The sequence below is a fragment of the Scardinius erythrophthalmus genome (genome assembly GCF_964197995.2).
Source record: "Scardinius erythrophthalmus genome assembly, chromosome: 1".
NCBI lineage: Eukaryota > Metazoa > Chordata > Actinopteri > Cypriniformes > Leuciscidae > Scardinius > Scardinius erythrophthalmus.
The window spans coordinates 24,338,105-24,356,179 of NC_138221.1; the positions used below are offsets into that span (position 1 = coordinate 24,338,105).

Consider the following 18,075-nt stretch of genomic DNA (forward strand, 5'->3'; position numbering starts at 1 on the left):
TAATGCCGAAATACAAAATAATATGTTTTTAAGTTTAAAAAGTAAATTAAAATAAATCATGATCGTTTTCTAAAGTATGTTTTCATGGGTGTTAATCGCTTCATTTTTGTAGGAATAAAAAACAACTATCACACTGTGATAAGGGCTGAAAGGTGAACGCAGCGAAACGTATGTATTGGATGAGAAACCGAACCGTCCCGTGTTGCTCCCAATGCTCCAGTAACATTACATTATGTAAACTGCAATGCATTTATGACAAAGAACTGCACCGATGCAGATGTAATATCATAGCAATCTATCAATAAATGCACTCACGACACACCTATACTCTCTGATGTTCGCTCTGCTCGGCGCCCCTGCAGATTGAAAAATGCGCTAAATCCAAGCAGACACGCAGCTTGCCGCCGTTTCAAATGAGTTTTTTTAAAGAGGACTGAAGCGATCAAAAAGGGCTGAAGCCCCCCTAAAAAAGGCCTAGTGACGCCCCTGGCCAAAGTTATGAAACGTTTCCTGTTAGATGGGCCAGTAAAAAGCTGATATCTGTGCAGGAATGTGTGCAGCTTTACAGTGTACAGTAAGTGTTTGCTGTGTGTGGACTCTCTTCTGTGAATTGTTGGGAAAACGAAACCAGGGAGACGGCGTTCGGGAAGCTGTGGAATCCTGCTCTTAAACACAGCTCATTTGCATTGAAATCTGCTCAGACTGTGAACTTCCTTCAGCAGTGATTGATTCCTCGCGCTTCTGTCCCGAGCTGCTTTCCCGAGCGCTCCGGTTGTCCCGACACCAAACAATTCCTAAAAGTGTTTCCCGGAGACATTGAGGAGCATTTATCTAGTGTCTGCTTTGATTGGACACACTATTAAATAATCATAAACCTAATATCAACCACTTTAACTTGAAACCCACATCAGCCATAGAGATGTTGGAATATCAACTAAATGTCATACTATCATGATATTATTATTCATATAACTCGTTTAACAGACTTAGCCAAAGTGAAGTCATCCAAATGAGGAGTATGAGAGTAGCCTATCTGTTTGTTTCCCATGAGAAAGTGAAAATAAAAAACCCAAACCACATCATCAATCTCTGTCTGTCAGTGTGACGTCATGTTCACAGATGAGTGAGTGGGGGAAACCTGAAACCTGTGCAGACGAATGAAACACCTCAAATACACTCATACTGTGTAAGAATGATAAACAGTGAAAGCATGAATCAGATGTGGGGAAAATGGAAATTTATGTGATTTATCAGCAGTCAGTTCAAAACAATTTATTTGGCAGATTTCATCCATAGTGACTTCAGAATTTATATTTTATCAGTCTTTGGGAACGTGTGATCATGAAAACCATCAGCCCACACATGAAGACACCAGCAAAACCATTTCTAAGCATAACCGGGACCGTGATGGATCCTCATGTGACGTCTGGAGAGTCTGAGGGTTCATGAACCCCGCAGACGCTAGTAAAGGTTGTGCTGTGAGAAGGTAGTAAAGCGTTGTGGGAAGCCAGTGTGGGCAGCGAGAGCGCTTGGCTTGAGGTTCAGGGTGTGTCTGTCTGTGGTCACCGACACGAGAAGAGAAACAGGAGAGAGAGTCACGACCTATTTTTTGCAGCATTCTATGACGTTTAATGATTTCATTATATATATATATATATATATATATATATATATATATATATATAGGCCTATGTATATATATATATATATATATATATATATATATATATATATATATATATATATATATATATATATATATATATATATATATATATATATATATATATAATGCATCACATATTAATATATGTTAATATTAAATACATCATATTATATACTTTAAATATTAAATACATTAATTCCATAATATTAAATACATTAATATATGTGACATAAATGTGTGTGAGAGTGAGAGGAAGTAATGCAGACGAGAAGGTGAAAGTGTAATTTTGTCCTCGCTGTGGGAGCGTCTGTCCGGCGTCCAAGTCCAAAAAACATTTTCTCTTCATATGAATACATTTCTTCAGCCGGAGACTGTTTTACTTGGAGATGAATGGAATGAGAATCAGAGGGAAAAGAGGAAAAAGAAGCAGCAGAATAATATATATTCTTATTTTGCTTCTTGTTTTTCCTCTTTTCTGGGAGGAGACATGTTGTAGAGCGAGTGAGAAGGTAGGCCTATCTAACCCTTGTTATTGACATAAATAGCCTAAATAAATATAAGCTGTGGGTTGCGTTTTTTTTTTGTTTTTTTTTTGTAAAAGAAAAATGACTGTTAATGTCATGTAGCCTTTATATATTTCATGCATAACATCTGGTAAAAATAACAAAACTAAAATCTGTTTGTCAAAAGTGAACATGCTGCTGCAGGCGCTTGTCCGTCCCAATGCGCATGCGCGTCCTCCTCGGCTCGCGGCCGGCCAGTCGCGGGTGCGCGCTGAGCGATCTCTGGAGATTATTCATCAACGCTCTGAAACTTTGGCATTATTATGTGTTTTTGGTAAGTTGTTTAATGTTTATTACGTCAAAAGGAAAATTAACTGCTCGCGTGAATGCCGTTTTAAAGGTTTTAAAGGTGAATATGCATGTTTGGTTATTTTATTCGCTCATGACGTTTTATTATTGTAACAGACGAACTGTTATCTGTCACGATACCGAGACTGAAGGACAGCAATGATTCATGGTTCAGTCATATTGTGTTTGTGAACTGTTTTTTCCTACAACAGACAGACAATGTCATAAATTTCATCACAAAATAATTGTTCACCTTACAGTAATAAGAATGAGATTATTTTGCATTACAGTAATGAGATTTTGGACGTAAATTAACTTTATTGTTATTAAAATAATGTCTTTATACACATATCACACTAGTTATAATAATGGACTTCATTTTTATTATGCCAAATATAATTTTGTATTTCTTTCTATTGATTTTGGGGTGAAAACAGTTAAATTGAATTGTCATCTGTCAAACATCATTATATGAGCGTGCAGTGAGGATTTGTTATTCAGATCAAGACAAAAATAGTATAAAACAGCTATTATGTTAACTTCATCATAAGAAAAAAAAAAGAGATCATCACAAAAAGCATGCATAATAAATGCCTGTGAAAAAAATGCATGTTTGAAAGAAACGGACAAAAACACACAGATTGTTTCCATTAGTTCCCACTCACTTCCTCAGTCTGTCTGATGGTCTGAACGTGTGTGTGGGTGTGTGTGTTTGTTTGTGTAGAGAGAGACTCACACTGGTGTAATTAAACACAACAACAGTCTGGATGGATGGAGACACGTGTGTGTGTGTTTGTATGTTAAAGCATGTAAACAAGCGTGTCTGTGAGGACAAAATCGAGCCAGATGCTGCTGTTTCTCTACACTAACTGTAAATTAAAAGGGCGACAGGAAATAACTTGCTGACAACAAAGTTCAGGGCTCATTAGAGTCACTTTATCCTTTAACTGTAGTGTCACAGGAGTGCTTTTCCATTTAAACAACTTTTGTTTGAAGTGTTTGTCATTTTCAGTGAGCTTAATATAAAATACTGATCAATCCTCACTTCATCTAGTGATTTTATTTGATAATGAGCCCAAAAAATGGAAAATAATGAAGATAAAAAACAACTATTTATGAAGAAAATCAAGTTCTGCATTAAGAAATTATATTTGAGAATCATTGTGACCCATATTTTCATTAAGCATTTCTCTCTACATGTTTACTATTACTATGTTTATTTTATTTTTTTGTCTTATATTGTTTTATGAAAGTGCTGCATAAATGATGATCATCATTCACTGTAAAAAATTTCTAACCCTCCCAAATTTCAAGTGACCGATAACATCTAAATTTTTCAATTGGCCCAAGTAAAATTCTGTAAATTATAAAATTAAATGTACAGAATTTCACTTGGGCCAATTGAAAAATTTAGATGTTATCTGTCACTTGAAATTTTTGATTTGAATTTTTTACAGTGTTGCTGTACAGAATAAAGATGCTTGTTTAACAGAAGACACAATATCAGCTGACTCTCTCTTTCTCTTTCTCAGGACTCGTGTCACGGTGTGAAAAGAAAATACTGACTGACGGGCGGCTAAATGGATTGAGACGGTCCGGCGAAAGAAAGAATAAGAGAAGTGACAGAGAGAGAGAGAGTGAGGACCAATAATCCCGCTAATCCAGGCCAATCCCAGCCGCTCAAACTCCTCTGGAGCCACAGACAAAACACAGCGGATCACACGCACGCCTGATGCGCTTTAGACCGGGTGTTTTGGGGGATTCGGGGACACCAAAAGGCCTGCGGTGGGATTCATAAACACTAAAACATCGGATCAGGGCGACATGGGAAGACAGGTGTGCCGGGACTGAAGGAAAAGCACGGTGCTGGAAGTCACAAAGAAATCTTTGGAAAACAGCGATCAGTGCGAGTGTGGATGTTCAAAAAGAGATATACGAGGTGATGAAGGAGAGAAACGGATGTTTGGAAGAAGTGGTGAAATCTGAAGGCTGTTTGGTGTTTTTTTAAGACATTTTTGAAGACATTTTGTGCAAGAAAGGTCTTTTTTTGCCCCATTGTCAGAGAGAGTGCAGGGTTTTGTGCTCACTGGAAGGTGTTTAAACTCTTCGTAAATCCTATTAGGCTTCTTTACCAGGTTATTTTTAAACTCCGTGTCGGGATGGGCAGCGGCTCACGGACTGATGGCGCTCATACAGTTCAGGATGAACGCGTGTCTCTAAACTTATAAACACTAATGAATTTGGAGTTCGTATTTATTAGTAGATGTGATGTCATCTTGATGGCACTCGTATCAGAGCTGCTGAGAGTTTGTCAAAACTGACATTTTTGCAGAATATTATAATCAAACAGAGTTTTTGTATTTTTGTTGCACATCTTGAAGTTTGAATCTGAAAAAAAAAACCTCAATTAACCTAAACTGCTGTTTTGTTTAATTAATGCATGCATGTTTACATTTAAGCTTATAGCATTAGGACATTTATTTTAGCTTTTTTTTTTGGACAATTCTATTCTTCTTCTGGACCTCATTAATAATTATTTCACATTAATTTAGTGTTTATTCATCTGGATTTATTCAGGTATTTGATTGATTCCTTAATTGTATTTTTCTGATTTCTTTTTTTTTTTTTTTTGTAATTACTTTTATATTCATTTTAATTTAGTATTGTTTCAGTTGCATTTATCTGGATATTACATCTTCATAGAACTAGAATTAGGCATTTTTTTGTAGTATTTTTCTCTCTCTGGATCTTTTTTAAGGATCATTCAACATTATTTTAGCATTTATTGAGCTTCGTTTATCTTGGTATTTTATTGCTTTGTAAAACGATCTCTCTCTCCGGATCTGTTTTGGGGATTATTTGACATTAGTTTAGCCTCTATAATGCTTCATTTGTCTGTAAATGTTTAATTGGCCATTTTTTTAGACACTTTCCATCTTTCCACCTCTTTTTGGGGAAGTGATTTGCTACTTATGCTGCATTTACAGTACTTCCAACGTCTGTTAACATTTGAGGAGCACATCATCATCAACAGCTTGCTATATTTTTTGACAGACATTTTGGATCTTCTTTAAGGATCATATAAATCCCATATTTCTCATCATGAGTCTGGGAAAGCTGCCGGCGATCAAAGGCCTGGTGTCCACGTCTCACGCCAAACGGCGGTTTAAGAGCGACCTGTCGGTGGACATGATAAGCCCGCCGCTCTGTGACTTCCGCCACACGATGCACGTGGGCCGCGGTGGAGACGTCTTCGGTGACACTTCGTTCCTGAGCAACTACGGGGGATCGGCTAACAGCGATATTTCCCCGGATTCGCCCTCTGGCTCCAGAACGACACGGTTTTTGTCGCGAACTCTACAGCACGTACGGAAACCCCCCATGCCCCGACTGAGAGGAGGATCACGTGACTTCTCGTCCCCCCCGCCGTCCGTCTCGCCCATCATTAAAAACGCCATCTCGCTGCCTCAGCTGAACATGACCAACGATGGCCTGATGAGGGCGCTGTTGCCCACCTCCACCAGCTCGCCGGACGAGCCGCTCTGCTCATACGGTATGAACACCAAACATGTCAAACACCACTGTAGTTTTGTCCAGTGATGCGTCCGAATCATAGACTCTAAAAAAATATGGACGCAGTGTCCGTGACGTCACCCGTAGTGTTTCTGAAGAGCATTTTTGAAGCCTATAGTGGGCGGAGCCGGCGGAGCCATCTTGGCATCCCTCATAACCAAAAATGGGCAAAGAGGCGGATTAGCTGAGGTTACGTGACGCTAACAGACAGCAGACATTAGCGGCAATCCACCTGTCACTCAAGTGGCCACGCCCTTAATTATGCAGAACTTTAAGGCTTAATAAAATTTAAACGGATGAGTTATAAAAAATATTCAGCCCCCTCACAGTTGTCATGAAGGGCAAAATTAGCTATATAGACCATAACCACTTTTTGCACCAGGCTGTAAACACATTTTCTTCTGCTGTAAAGTTGGGCATTTTAACATGGGGGTCTATGGGATTGACTCTCTTCTGCAGCCTGTCTCTTGTGGCCAGTCGATGAATTGCAGTTTAAGTCACACTTCCGTGTTTGGTTTCAAGGGAGAGGAAGGCAGGTTGCTGCTTGGTCCGAATATGCCTTCTTCCCTACTAGGCTATATAGTATACAAAAACCAATATGTGAAATGAGTGTCCGAATTCGTAGTATTCATAAAACAGTAGACGAAAAGTACCAGTACTAAAGTGTCGTAGTGTTGTTTCAACCCACATTTGGGTCAATATGAACAAACCCAACCATTGGGTTACATTTTTAACCAAATGGTTGAGTTTCTACATATTTGACCCAAATTTGGGTTGGAAAAACACAGCATTTTTTAGTGTACTTTCACCAAGATTCAGAAAATTCGCATCTGATGGTCACTATCCCATGAGGCCACATGGCAAGAAGGGCAGTGGCTGCGTCCGAAAACTGACTTGTTGCCTCGCTGTCTTATCAGGCAATGACTTTGCAGGCAGCGGTTGCTCACAAAGGTTTCTCATGAAACTGCGAAAGGCTGCGTAACGGTTAAATGATCTACAGCAAAGTAAAGAGAGCTTTAGTGATAACTAAGCAAATATTTAAATAGCCTTCTACAATACTAATTTCTACTTAGAAATTACATCAAAAGTGGAAAAACATACATTTACACACAAACTGACCACCAACTGACCGCAGCTTTTAGCTATTCATCTACTCGTTTAGCTCAATTGTCAGGGAATGGAACACACAGGATTGTGGGATATTAAAGGCAACAAAGGATATGCTGTCTTCAAAAATCAATCCGATGACGGTATCTCAGTGTGTGACACGATCATTGGATTCAGACGTGACTTGTCCTACAGTATTATGGCAGATGTTCATCCAGGTCAGGCCCGGCGTCAAGGGGGGGCTTGGGGGGGCTTAGCCCCCCCTAAGATGATCTCAAGCCCCCCTTGCAGTGATCTGAATGATGATTATGTGACTGAGCGTTCGTGCAGGGTTCGCCTAAACACTTTATGAATAAGATAACAATAAACGAGAACTGCCTGAACTGTTCTTTACTTTAGGCTATTAAACGTCTTTTCACACACATGTGAGAGGAAAATCCGAAGACCGTGACACCCCAAGTATGCAATGCATGACCTTAATTGCATATCTACTAGCCCCGAGGTTAAAATGCATTGCACACATAGAACGAGCGCCAGCACATCCAGAATTAATGTGCATAATACACAATCAAACAAAAGGTCTGTTACAATTATTAGGCTACTTTTATTATCAAATCAATATTAGGCTACAATTAATTAGCCCCGCAATAATATCATAGCGCATCACTGCATAACCGACGCGCAGCGATGAAGATGTTATATTAGTCCTCATTTAAAAAACAACGTGTTTAACATGAAATAATTCTCATTTTTTTCACCATGGGCCACAAGAGAAATATTAAGAAAATAAATTAAGGTTAGGCCTATACGTTATCAGCACATGTTAAGTAGATTCAGCTCTCATTGGTCAGTTTTTAGTTTCACTGTCTATAGTGAAAAATTGAATGGGATTTGATAGTACTTCTCCACCGACATAACTCACCTTCGCTCAAAGTGCTCGCCTTCATAGTTTAAAATGCAAATATGTCAAATGTTGCGACGTGACGTTTTTCTTTTTCAACAATTGCGCAGAATGATGGACAACAATCACATTTCGCCGCAATATCCCCACGAAATATTTCCAATCACATTTCGCGCACGTCTTATTAACCCCACCCCCCCCGTCGTCGTCACGCAAGCCCACCTAAAAATTGTAAAAGCCCCCCCAAGTAGTTTGTCCTGGAGCCGGGACTGATCCAGGTCACATTCATACTATATAGGACATACTTTTTTTTTTGTTCCTTGTCAATGGCTACTCAGGCAGTATGTGATTTCGGGCACAGCTATAGACCATTTGGGTGTTTGCAGACATCAACAACGTGTTTTGTAGGCAGAGCCAAAATGGTGGCAAAAAAATGACTGTGGAAGTCTATGGAAGCCAATAAAAGAAAACTGCGTCACAGTTTTAGTGGAAATGAACAAAAACTGCATTTATAACTGCATTAAAGCCACACCGTGGACTTTGTGACCTAAAGAGTTGACGCATACGAGTTATTTTAAATGATTCCTCAGCCCAATATACAGCGTTTGACACTATTAATGCTCCGAGCGGGGCTGCCCTCTTGAAATACCGCCTATGTAAGTTTGGAGGAGACGGACCGTCGTTGAACAGGTCATGTTACCTGGAGAACGTATCGTTTTACGGCCGTCACGTGACCATAGGCTCTGATATACTGTCTTCTAGACTTTCGCGACAGTGCTGCGGCGCTTGTGGCCTCTAGGGGCGCTAGACGTGAAAGTTCCGCGGTGTGGCTTTAAATCCTGCACAGCAAAATCCCCAGTGTTAAATTAACACTCTCAGTGTTTATGTGAGTACACACTCAGAGTGTTATAAGTAACACTGAAGCAGTGTTAAAGATAATGAGATAATTAAGTGATTCATTGAGTGATGATTGAGCATTACTGAAGACACCTGATGTTAACAAGCAGAATCACTGAAGGAAAAAACCATAATTGGTATGTTACCATTATGGTGATCAGTGTTTGCTTTAGTTGGGCTCTTAACCCATACATTTTTAACTTTAGATTTAGTTTGAACTCACGTAGAGCATGATCTCTGAGTTAGATTTACTCTATTGATTAGAGCAGTGCTGGCCTTGTACAGTATAATAATTTTAGCATTTTCAATGTATTCCAAAGGATTTCTTAAGTTAGCAGTGTTAATTTAAGTTAGCTGTGTATACAATCTTGGAAGTAAGGTCAATCTTCTGCACTGCATGTCTACAGTTAAGCTATTTTTAACATGACATGGTATCTTAAAAGATGGCAGTTGAAAACATGAGATGTTGAGAAAACAGCAGTACGATCTGTAATTACCAAAGACAGGGACAGAGTGAATGACCTTTACCGGGAATGACTGTAGTTTGAGTACACACACTGCACACGCACACACGCACGCACACACACACCTGCGTGATGAAGCAGAAACTCACAATTGAGGGTGGGACTGAAGAAAACTGCAGTGCTGTTTTCAGTGGAGTGTGTTTCATGTCTCAGGAATTCTGGAATTTCCCTCATTCTGGGAAATCCAAAATCCTCAAAGACTGACATAAAGTCAACTAAATACAACACACACACACAGCACAAAGATCTCATGCTGCCACCCTCTGGACATATTACATATTGCGACAATATTACAAGAGTTGTTACTTAAATTTATTGTGATGGAATTAAACGAGTGTTATTGATCATGTGACGCATTGTACAGCTGGACAAATTTTCATTACGTTTTGTTAATTTAGCTCCAGTGCTGCTGTCATTAAAATAGACACTAAACAAATATGCAGACATATTATACATATACTTTTTTATCCAAAGTGACTTTAACTGCATTCAAGATGTAGATTTAAAGTTGCAGTCCGTAAGTTTTTTTTTGGTTAGAAATTATCCAAAATTAATGTTTGAGCAAGTACATAACCAGCCAGTGCTCAACACTATCTGCTTGCCGTAGCTCGATTCAAAACGGTAAGCTTGTAATAATGTTTTTAATTCCAGTGGTACTGGTGGATTTCTGTGGGAAATTCGAGCATGTATTTGCATCATTACGTCACATCTGAACACATACAGTAAAGAAGGAGTGTCGGCTAGTAGGCTATGAATGTGAAGATGCTGGAGGTGGAGATTTATAGCATTGTCTCGCAGCACTTGATATAATTAAACTTATCAATTTGATGGCGGATCCAGAAAGGTTCAAACGACAATCACCAGTGACAACTGGAGATTCACCCGTTGTAAAATTCAAAAGACTTTGACTTTGGATTTGCCCCAGAAAAAAAAAGAGACTGCAAACCGGACCCATGCGAAAACAAGGATACATATCGGAAGGTCTTTTGAAAGGTGGCATGAACTCCGAATGACAGTATCCACACCGGCATGGTGACTGACAGCTGCACATTCTCCTAAAAACATTGTATTAATCTGCGCTGTGCCATGCCGAGGAACCCACATATACATGAATATCAGTCACGTGACCTCTTAAGATCATCCGCTCTTTTTCCAGTTGACTGCCGCCATCTTGAGTACCTACCAAGTACTGTCTATGGTACTGACCAGAGCCATAGAGAGAAAGAGTTGCGACACTCTTTGATGTCGCCGCTATGGCTGTCACGTGGTTCATGTAAGCCCCAATAGTTCCAAAACATACGCTGGCATGTTATGTGTATGGTGATCCATGAAACAGACAGGACTGGTGATGGCCATAACAATCCTAGAGGTCCAGCATTGTTCTCACAAGCCGCTTCACTCAAGACAATAAAACATAATGAAAAGTTAGTATATCCCAAAAAATTAAATTAAATAAAAGTTGCTTTAAAGGTGGCACTCTTAACTCTTAACTGACGAAGTCGCGTTAGCTAACTAGCTATGTTAGCAGGCAGTGCTTGAAAATTGGTTGAAACAACTAACATAAAATATAAATAATTACGCTGTGCATGTACAAATGAAGACCAGTATAAGCATCGCAAAGGGCCTCTGATACAACATAGACAGTTGACAAATCAAAAGAGGTCGATATTTCAACAACTTAACTCTGGAACAACTCGACGCGCAGCAATGTAAGTGAATGGGGTCCAACGCCAAAATGACAGTGTTTGGAACTATTCCGCTCTTCAAATCCCGGAAGTAGGCGGTTAAAAGCGCCGCCATTATTTACAACGGAGGTCTATGGGAGTGTCGCAACTCTTTCTCTTTATGGCTCTGGTACTGACAATCATTAACTAGCTAGCTTGTTACTATTTACAGCTTCGTACGGATACAGTTTGTTATGTGGAGATCGTGACAAAAAGGTGGAAAAACATTATACAAAGCCTAGAAAAAATAATAATGCATGGCCTCTTAGAACTTCCTTAATATGAGCTGAATGCTGTTCACAACCCATTTGAAGAAAAAAAAAAATAGGACAGGGCTTGATTTTCTTGATTCCCACAAGAAATTGATTGGATGGACAACGTCTCTACACTCTAAAAAGTTTTACTATGATTTACTAAAAAACATTTGGTGAGTCAATTTTAAAGCTGTGAAATCAATGAAATATACTGTATGAATTGAGTAAATGCAAGTAAAAAATTAATTAAATCTGAGTAACTGCATCTGGTACATTAACAAATAAAATTGAGTAGAAATAATTTAACATTTAAAAACCAATATTTATGAGTAATATTAACTGTTTTTATTTACTAGTAATATCAACTTTTTTATTTCCTCTAAACCTTTGTAAAACAGTATTCCATACAACCACCAGTATACATGATATTAGCCTTTATTGTCGATGAGTACAGCAATACAGCACATTTTACACTGTTTTAACATATATACAATGTTGCCTACATTTAAACTCATTTAATAAACATTAAAATTAAACATTTAAACATTCAGGTAGCCTATTTCAAGTGTAATCAACCAATCTGTTATCCAATATCCACCGGATCAGCACTGGTTCTCGTGCCGGAGACGGACTCGCGCTCTGCGGGGGAACCTCTAACTTCAGACCGTCATCCTGCGTTTCACTCACTCACAGACTCCATAACCTTCCAATAAACAAACAGTGCACAGTTCTGGGGACATTTTATCATTCAAATGAATTATTCATTATCATTAGTAATAAAGTTGTGTGTTTATGCAAGGCGTTTCAATCACGCGAAAAGACAGGCGCGAGTCTCGTTTAGGTGTCACATTATGCCTCTGTATGTTGTTTTGCATTAAATAAAACGATTTAAAGCACAGTAATGATTTTATAGATAAAATAAAACATTCACAAACCTGAATTTCACAGAGGAAATGCACCAATTCTGCGACGCTGAGAAGAGAAGATCTGTTCTGGACTGGAGAGAGTTCAAACAGCCCGCGCTCACTCAACCGTTGAGTCGTCATCATGTCAGAGGGTGGGGGAGGGGTGCATTGTTTTAATTAAGTTAAATTACTCAATTTCTTAAGAGTGTGTTAAATATATTAATATCGATAAGTAATATATTTTTGTTTCTTGAAACAGATCAGTTTAATTCTGTTCTCAAATATTTTGATAGAAATTTCACAAATATATTAATATAAATAAATATATATATTATAAATAAATATAAATATTATAAATAAATATATTTATTATAAATAAATAATTGGTTAGTCAAATACTAAATTCTTTTAGTGAATAAATCTTAAATATTACTGTAAATTTTAGATAAAATTAACTGTTGGATTTTTAGTCAATTATTTTGGTATGTTTAACTCAAACAATCAAGCAACTGATATTCAGAGATTTTATTAAGTTATGATTTCACTTTTCTAACTAGTTAGAGTGTAATGTTGCTGGTTGAGCATAAACAACATCTGCAAAATTACAACGCTCAAAGTTCAAAGACAAACGGCTGGTAGGGACTACACAACATTCCTTCAGGGTTAGTGACATCAATAACCCAAAAATAGACATAATTTACATAAATCCCTCCCCCGGAAACGTGATTTATAGATTATCATGACAGAATATGCTAATCAACGACTAGAAGACAACTATACTGTACATAAGCTACTTGTATTCATCAACTAACCATTTAGAAATGTTGTTTACATGCAGTGTTGTGCAAGTTACTTCCAAACTGTAATACATTATACATTACTTGTTACTGTTATTTAAAAGTAATTCATTACCTTACAATATTACTGTCTCAGAATTGTAATGCGTTACATTACTCCTGTATTACTTTTGAGTTACTTTCACCAAAATAACTACAGAAGTAGAACTTAACATTCTAAAATGACTAGGGCTGTGAAGATATGCGATATGAAACTGCGACACTCAGATCCATGAACCATGACGGTGTGCGGTGTGAAGGCAGAACTTCCCCTTCCAACTCCCAGAGTTATCCTTCCCGTCCAGCTACCACATCTTTAAATTACTATTAGTATTATTTGAAATTAACATTATAAAATACGTACCTACACCACAAAACTAGTTGAGAATAAATTGTTTAAAATTGGGCAGTTCCAGCTTATGGATGTGACATTTGCAGTAAAAACTTGAAATATAAATTCTCAGAAAAGGCATTTAATACCAATATATTGAAATGTCTGTTTATATATCCATAGGCTACTCCCTTAATAAAGGAGTCCAGACATTATAAAAATATCAGTCTACACACATTTTTATATTTAATATGAGGGAAATAACACAAATCTTTACCTTTATAGGTAGCAAAATATTTTTTAGTAATTCTGTGAATTACACTAAGCAAAGCCAAAAGTAATACTAGGCCTACCTACCGAATGAAGAAGGGTTGGCTCTCCACAGAACATAATATATTCATTTTATTTTATTTTTCGAGTTCGCATTTATGAGGAAAAAACAATGTTACGGATGGGACAGTTCCCGGTTACGCACATGAGCTCTCTGAAAGCGGCACAGAGGCTTTAAAACTTTCACAGAGACCTCAAACAGAAAGCACAAAGCCTTTCTTTAAAGTGAATTTCGTTTTGTATTAATTGTATCTTAATTTTAATCAATGTTTCATCAACAAATTGCCTGGATTTAATACGAAGTAAATATAGTAGACAAGAGATAATCAGGACACGGAGGCGCGGGCGCGTGAACTGGAGCTGATCTCATAAATTAACCGAAACTCAGCGCCTACTTGCCTCACAGTCAGACATGTCTACTTTTAAACAGAACAATTCAAACAATTCAAAACGAAAGAAAACAGACTGCTCTCTGGTTAGAAAGAAAACACAGAACATATTCTCCCATTAGCGCTTTTCCACTGTCCAGCGCGAGCACAGAGACCGAATTCATGTCTCGCGGCACTGCCCTAAACCTGCCCTAAACACGCTTTTACTGGACTATGTCACACAATACAAAGGCACACCAGCAAGAGGGAGATGAATGAAATAAATCGCCAATACATATCAGAAGCTGTCATTTAGTCGTTATTTACAAACTTGGACACACCACGCGGTTATTGACTGTCCACGAACAGATAATAACTTACTTGCATTTTTCGATCGTTATTAATGTCTCACGGTCTGGTTGTTTTTTCCTCAGGGTTTTTTTTTTTTTTTTGAACAATTAAATTTTGGGCTAAAAGTGTGTTGTAATGCAAGCGTTACTGAACATGTACCGAGTAAAATATTACTGAAAATTGATTAGTAATGTACAGTGGCCGAGAGGTGCAAAACAAATCACAATTACAAAAACAAAATAACAATTCAGAAAACAAAATAACAATTCAGAAAAAAAAATAACAATTCAGAAAAAAAAATAACAATTCAGAAAACAAAATAACAATTCAGAAAACACAACGACAATTTAGAAAACAAAATAACAATTCAGAAAACACAACGACAATTCAGAAAACACAATAACAATTCAGAAAACACAACGACATTTCAGAAAACACAACGACAATTCAGAAAAAACGGAAAAGGTAGGTATATTTTGAGAATGACGTACTTATCACTGATTGGACGAGATACCTGTCAATCAAGAAATTTGTGATCAACTTTGTTTTGCTATGGGAAAATAGAACACATTAAACTTTACTTTGAAGAAGGACATTCATGTGCCGTGATTGTGGACATGCTGGCGACATACCACATAATATTTACTATATTAATAGTGTGTCATGAGTTTAGTATGCCTGAGCACATGGTTAGCATGAGTGTTTCGCGATTAGCGCGATAGCCCGCTATTCATTATAACTGGTCATTATGTCGATGTTATTTGAGTGTATGAGAGTACATGATGTTGTTTCAGTCTTATTTTGTTTGTAAAAAGCATGAGATTAGAGTGTTACTACAGCTGCCACACTTCATTTTGGGGCTAGCTAGAGCATGAGAACTGCACAGAGAGAGTGTTGAATAGCTTGTTGATCATATTTTTCCTTCTAGTGTGATGGAATGTTTAAAGTCACTAATGTGTACAATGGTCATTACTGTAAAAAAAAGTGATATACATGTTGAGAATGTATGTTTTGAGCTTTTGTTATGCATATTCTCTTATGCTTCATTCTGAGTAAATACACCAACAAAGAAGCCATCCCTGCAATGCTCTCTTTTATTTCATTTTTCGACATACCACGACATTAAAAGCTGCGTCGACCAGGACAGTTGTTCGGCTACCGGACAATGTGGTTAGTACTTCTGCAGAAGTTGCGTGTTAAACGTGATGACATATGCGGCGGCTGCAAGAACTCAACCCACCAGAACTGTACAGAACAAGGACACGTCGTAGTTTCGTTAGGCGTACATATCACTCCATGGGAACGAACTTTGCTCCATGGCACGTTGATGGGTACGATTTGTTTCTACCGGTACTTCCAGACAGTATCGCTTGATTCTGGTTCTGGCCTGATTGACAGGTATCTCGTTCATTCAACGATAAGTACGTCATTCTCAAAATATACCTACCTTTTCCGTTTTTTTCTGAATTGTCTTTGTGTTTTCTGAATTGTCGTTGTGTTTTCTGAATTGTCGTTGTGTTTTCTGAAATGTCATTGTGTTTTCTGAATTGTCGTTGTGTTTTCTGAATTGTCGCTGTGTTTTCTGAATTGTTATTTTGTTTTTGTAATTGTGATTTGTTTTGCACCTCTTGGCCACCGTAGTAATGCCTTACACTACTGCGTTACAACAAAAAGTAATAAGTTACTGTAATACATTACTTTTGTAACGCGTTACTCCCAGCACTGTTTACATGTTGTCACTTCTTCTTGAGTCTCTCCATTCTTCTGACTCCGGTTTGAACATAAAAGGCTAAACTTTTCTAAATGTTCTGTGCATGTCTGTGTGAAGTAATTGAAGCTGCTAAGAACAAGCTCTTGAAGCTCCGCCCCCTGTGCTGGGAGCAGCAGCTCATTTTCATTTAAAGAGACAGACACAAAAACGGTGTTTTACTGAACCCTCAAACAGTGACTATTTTAACATGCTATGCAAAAATATCTGTGGGGTATTTTGAGCTAAAACTTTATTTACTGAGCACATCAAAGACTTACTTTACATCTTTTAAAAAAGGGCATTATACTTTAAGAAAGTAAATAGAATACTTGATTATCTTAATGTATCTCTGCATATTGTCACGCTTAACTAATGTGAAAGATGTGCTGAAACATGTTGTTTCTTCTCTCCTCTCCTGCAGGTCTTCGTTCTGGTTTCGTCACATTGCCTCGTTTATCACGACTGGACCAAAGCTTTGCAGAAACGTCTGAACTTCTCAGTGAAGACAGTCGACGGAGTTCTCTACCGGAGAACAGTGACGTTTCAATGACACGATCTGATTCGCTCTCGTCCTTCACGGTGGACCTCGGCCCCTCCCTCATGAGCGAGGTTCTGGAGTTGATTGACAGCTCTTGCTGCCTCATTACAAGTCATCAGGAGGAAGAGGAGGAGCCAAGCTCTGTGTTTGAGATGGATCATAATGGGCCGAAGACTGAAGCTTTAGTCAGGCGTCCGATCACAGCAAACGACGGGATTGAGCCCATGAAGTTCCAGCAGGCTGCTAGCATGCTAACACGTCACTTTGGAGGAGGAAGATCGGAAGAGGAGCGTGCTTCATCTCGAGAGCTTCATCAGAGGTCTTCATCTTTTAGACACACAAGGACGCCGTACAGCTTCACTGAGGCGGATGAAGAAATCAAAGTATGAACATCAGATAATGCACAGTTAAGATTAAAAAAAAAAAGTTTGATTTCCAAGACAATTTCGTTTTTTTTTTTTTATAGGATCTCTATTTTTAAGTCCACACAAGTTTTGAAATTGAGAAATAAGAATCCATTCTAACTTTTTAAAGGACCTGAAAGAGACCTGCTATACAGTGTTTCTGTAAAGACGAGCATCATTCAGATGAACCAACATTCAGCTGTAAATGTCTTTATTTGTCATGTAATTAAACTTGGAATCAAGTGTATTTGATGAATCTCTCCTTACATATTTTCACAAGTACATTCTTCACTTTGAGCAGGTGAGTGAACATTATTTTGTAGGGAAGAAACTTTTCTAAAGGGCATCTTACATTTAAATGACCATATTTCATTTCAGTAGTTAGTCTAAGGATAATGATAAAGATATAATTAGTATAGAAGTAGCATTTGTGAATTAATCTTATAAGTGTGTGTGAACGACTCAGTTGAGTCAACTCAATGACTCGCTAATAACATAAAAGACATTAATTTATCCCCACCTACCGTTGAAAGCCTAAAGAAACAAGTCATTTACTGTCATTGTCGGCATTGCAGTATTTACACAACATATATAGCCTAGTACAAAGATAAATAGTACAGAAAATGAATGGGGTAAAAAAAAATAAAAAATTCACTGGGAAAAATGAATGGTATATTCTAGAATATTGAGTTAATTCTGGCATTACCTTAAATGAGTCGACAAAGATTACTGTTGTAAAAACGAGCCTTGTCTAAAAGGAATAGG

The 18,075-nt window shown here is 37.9% G+C and overlaps 1 protein-coding gene across 1 annotated transcript; it reads left to right on the forward strand.

The window, feature by feature from the left end:
• The first annotated feature begins 2,425 nt into the window (after positions 1–2,425).
• cdc42ep1b (CDC42 effector protein (Rho GTPase binding) 1b) lies at positions 2,426–17,556 on the forward strand. The gene is made up of 3 exons (XM_081376857.1): positions 2,426–2,503; positions 4,050–6,070; positions 16,790–17,556. The coding sequence occupies exons 2-3, from the start codon at positions 5,620–5,622 to the stop codon at positions 17,293–17,295; spliced, it is 957 nt and encodes a 318-aa protein (XP_081232983.1). The 5' UTR covers positions 2,426–2,503; positions 4,050–5,619; the 3' UTR covers positions 17,296–17,556.
• Positions 17,557–18,075: the final 519 nt, after the last annotated feature.

Bases quoted from the DNA above. Each gene is read 5' to 3' on its own strand.
- cdc42ep1b (XM_081376857.1), top strand. From the start codon at position 5,620: ATGAGTCTGGGAAAGCTGCCGGCGATCAAAGGCCTGGTGTCCACGTCT. The intron at 6,071-16,789 runs GTATGAACACCA...CCTCTCCTGCAG, and splicing joins CGAGCCGCTCTGCTCATACG to GTCTTCGTTCTGGTTTCGTC.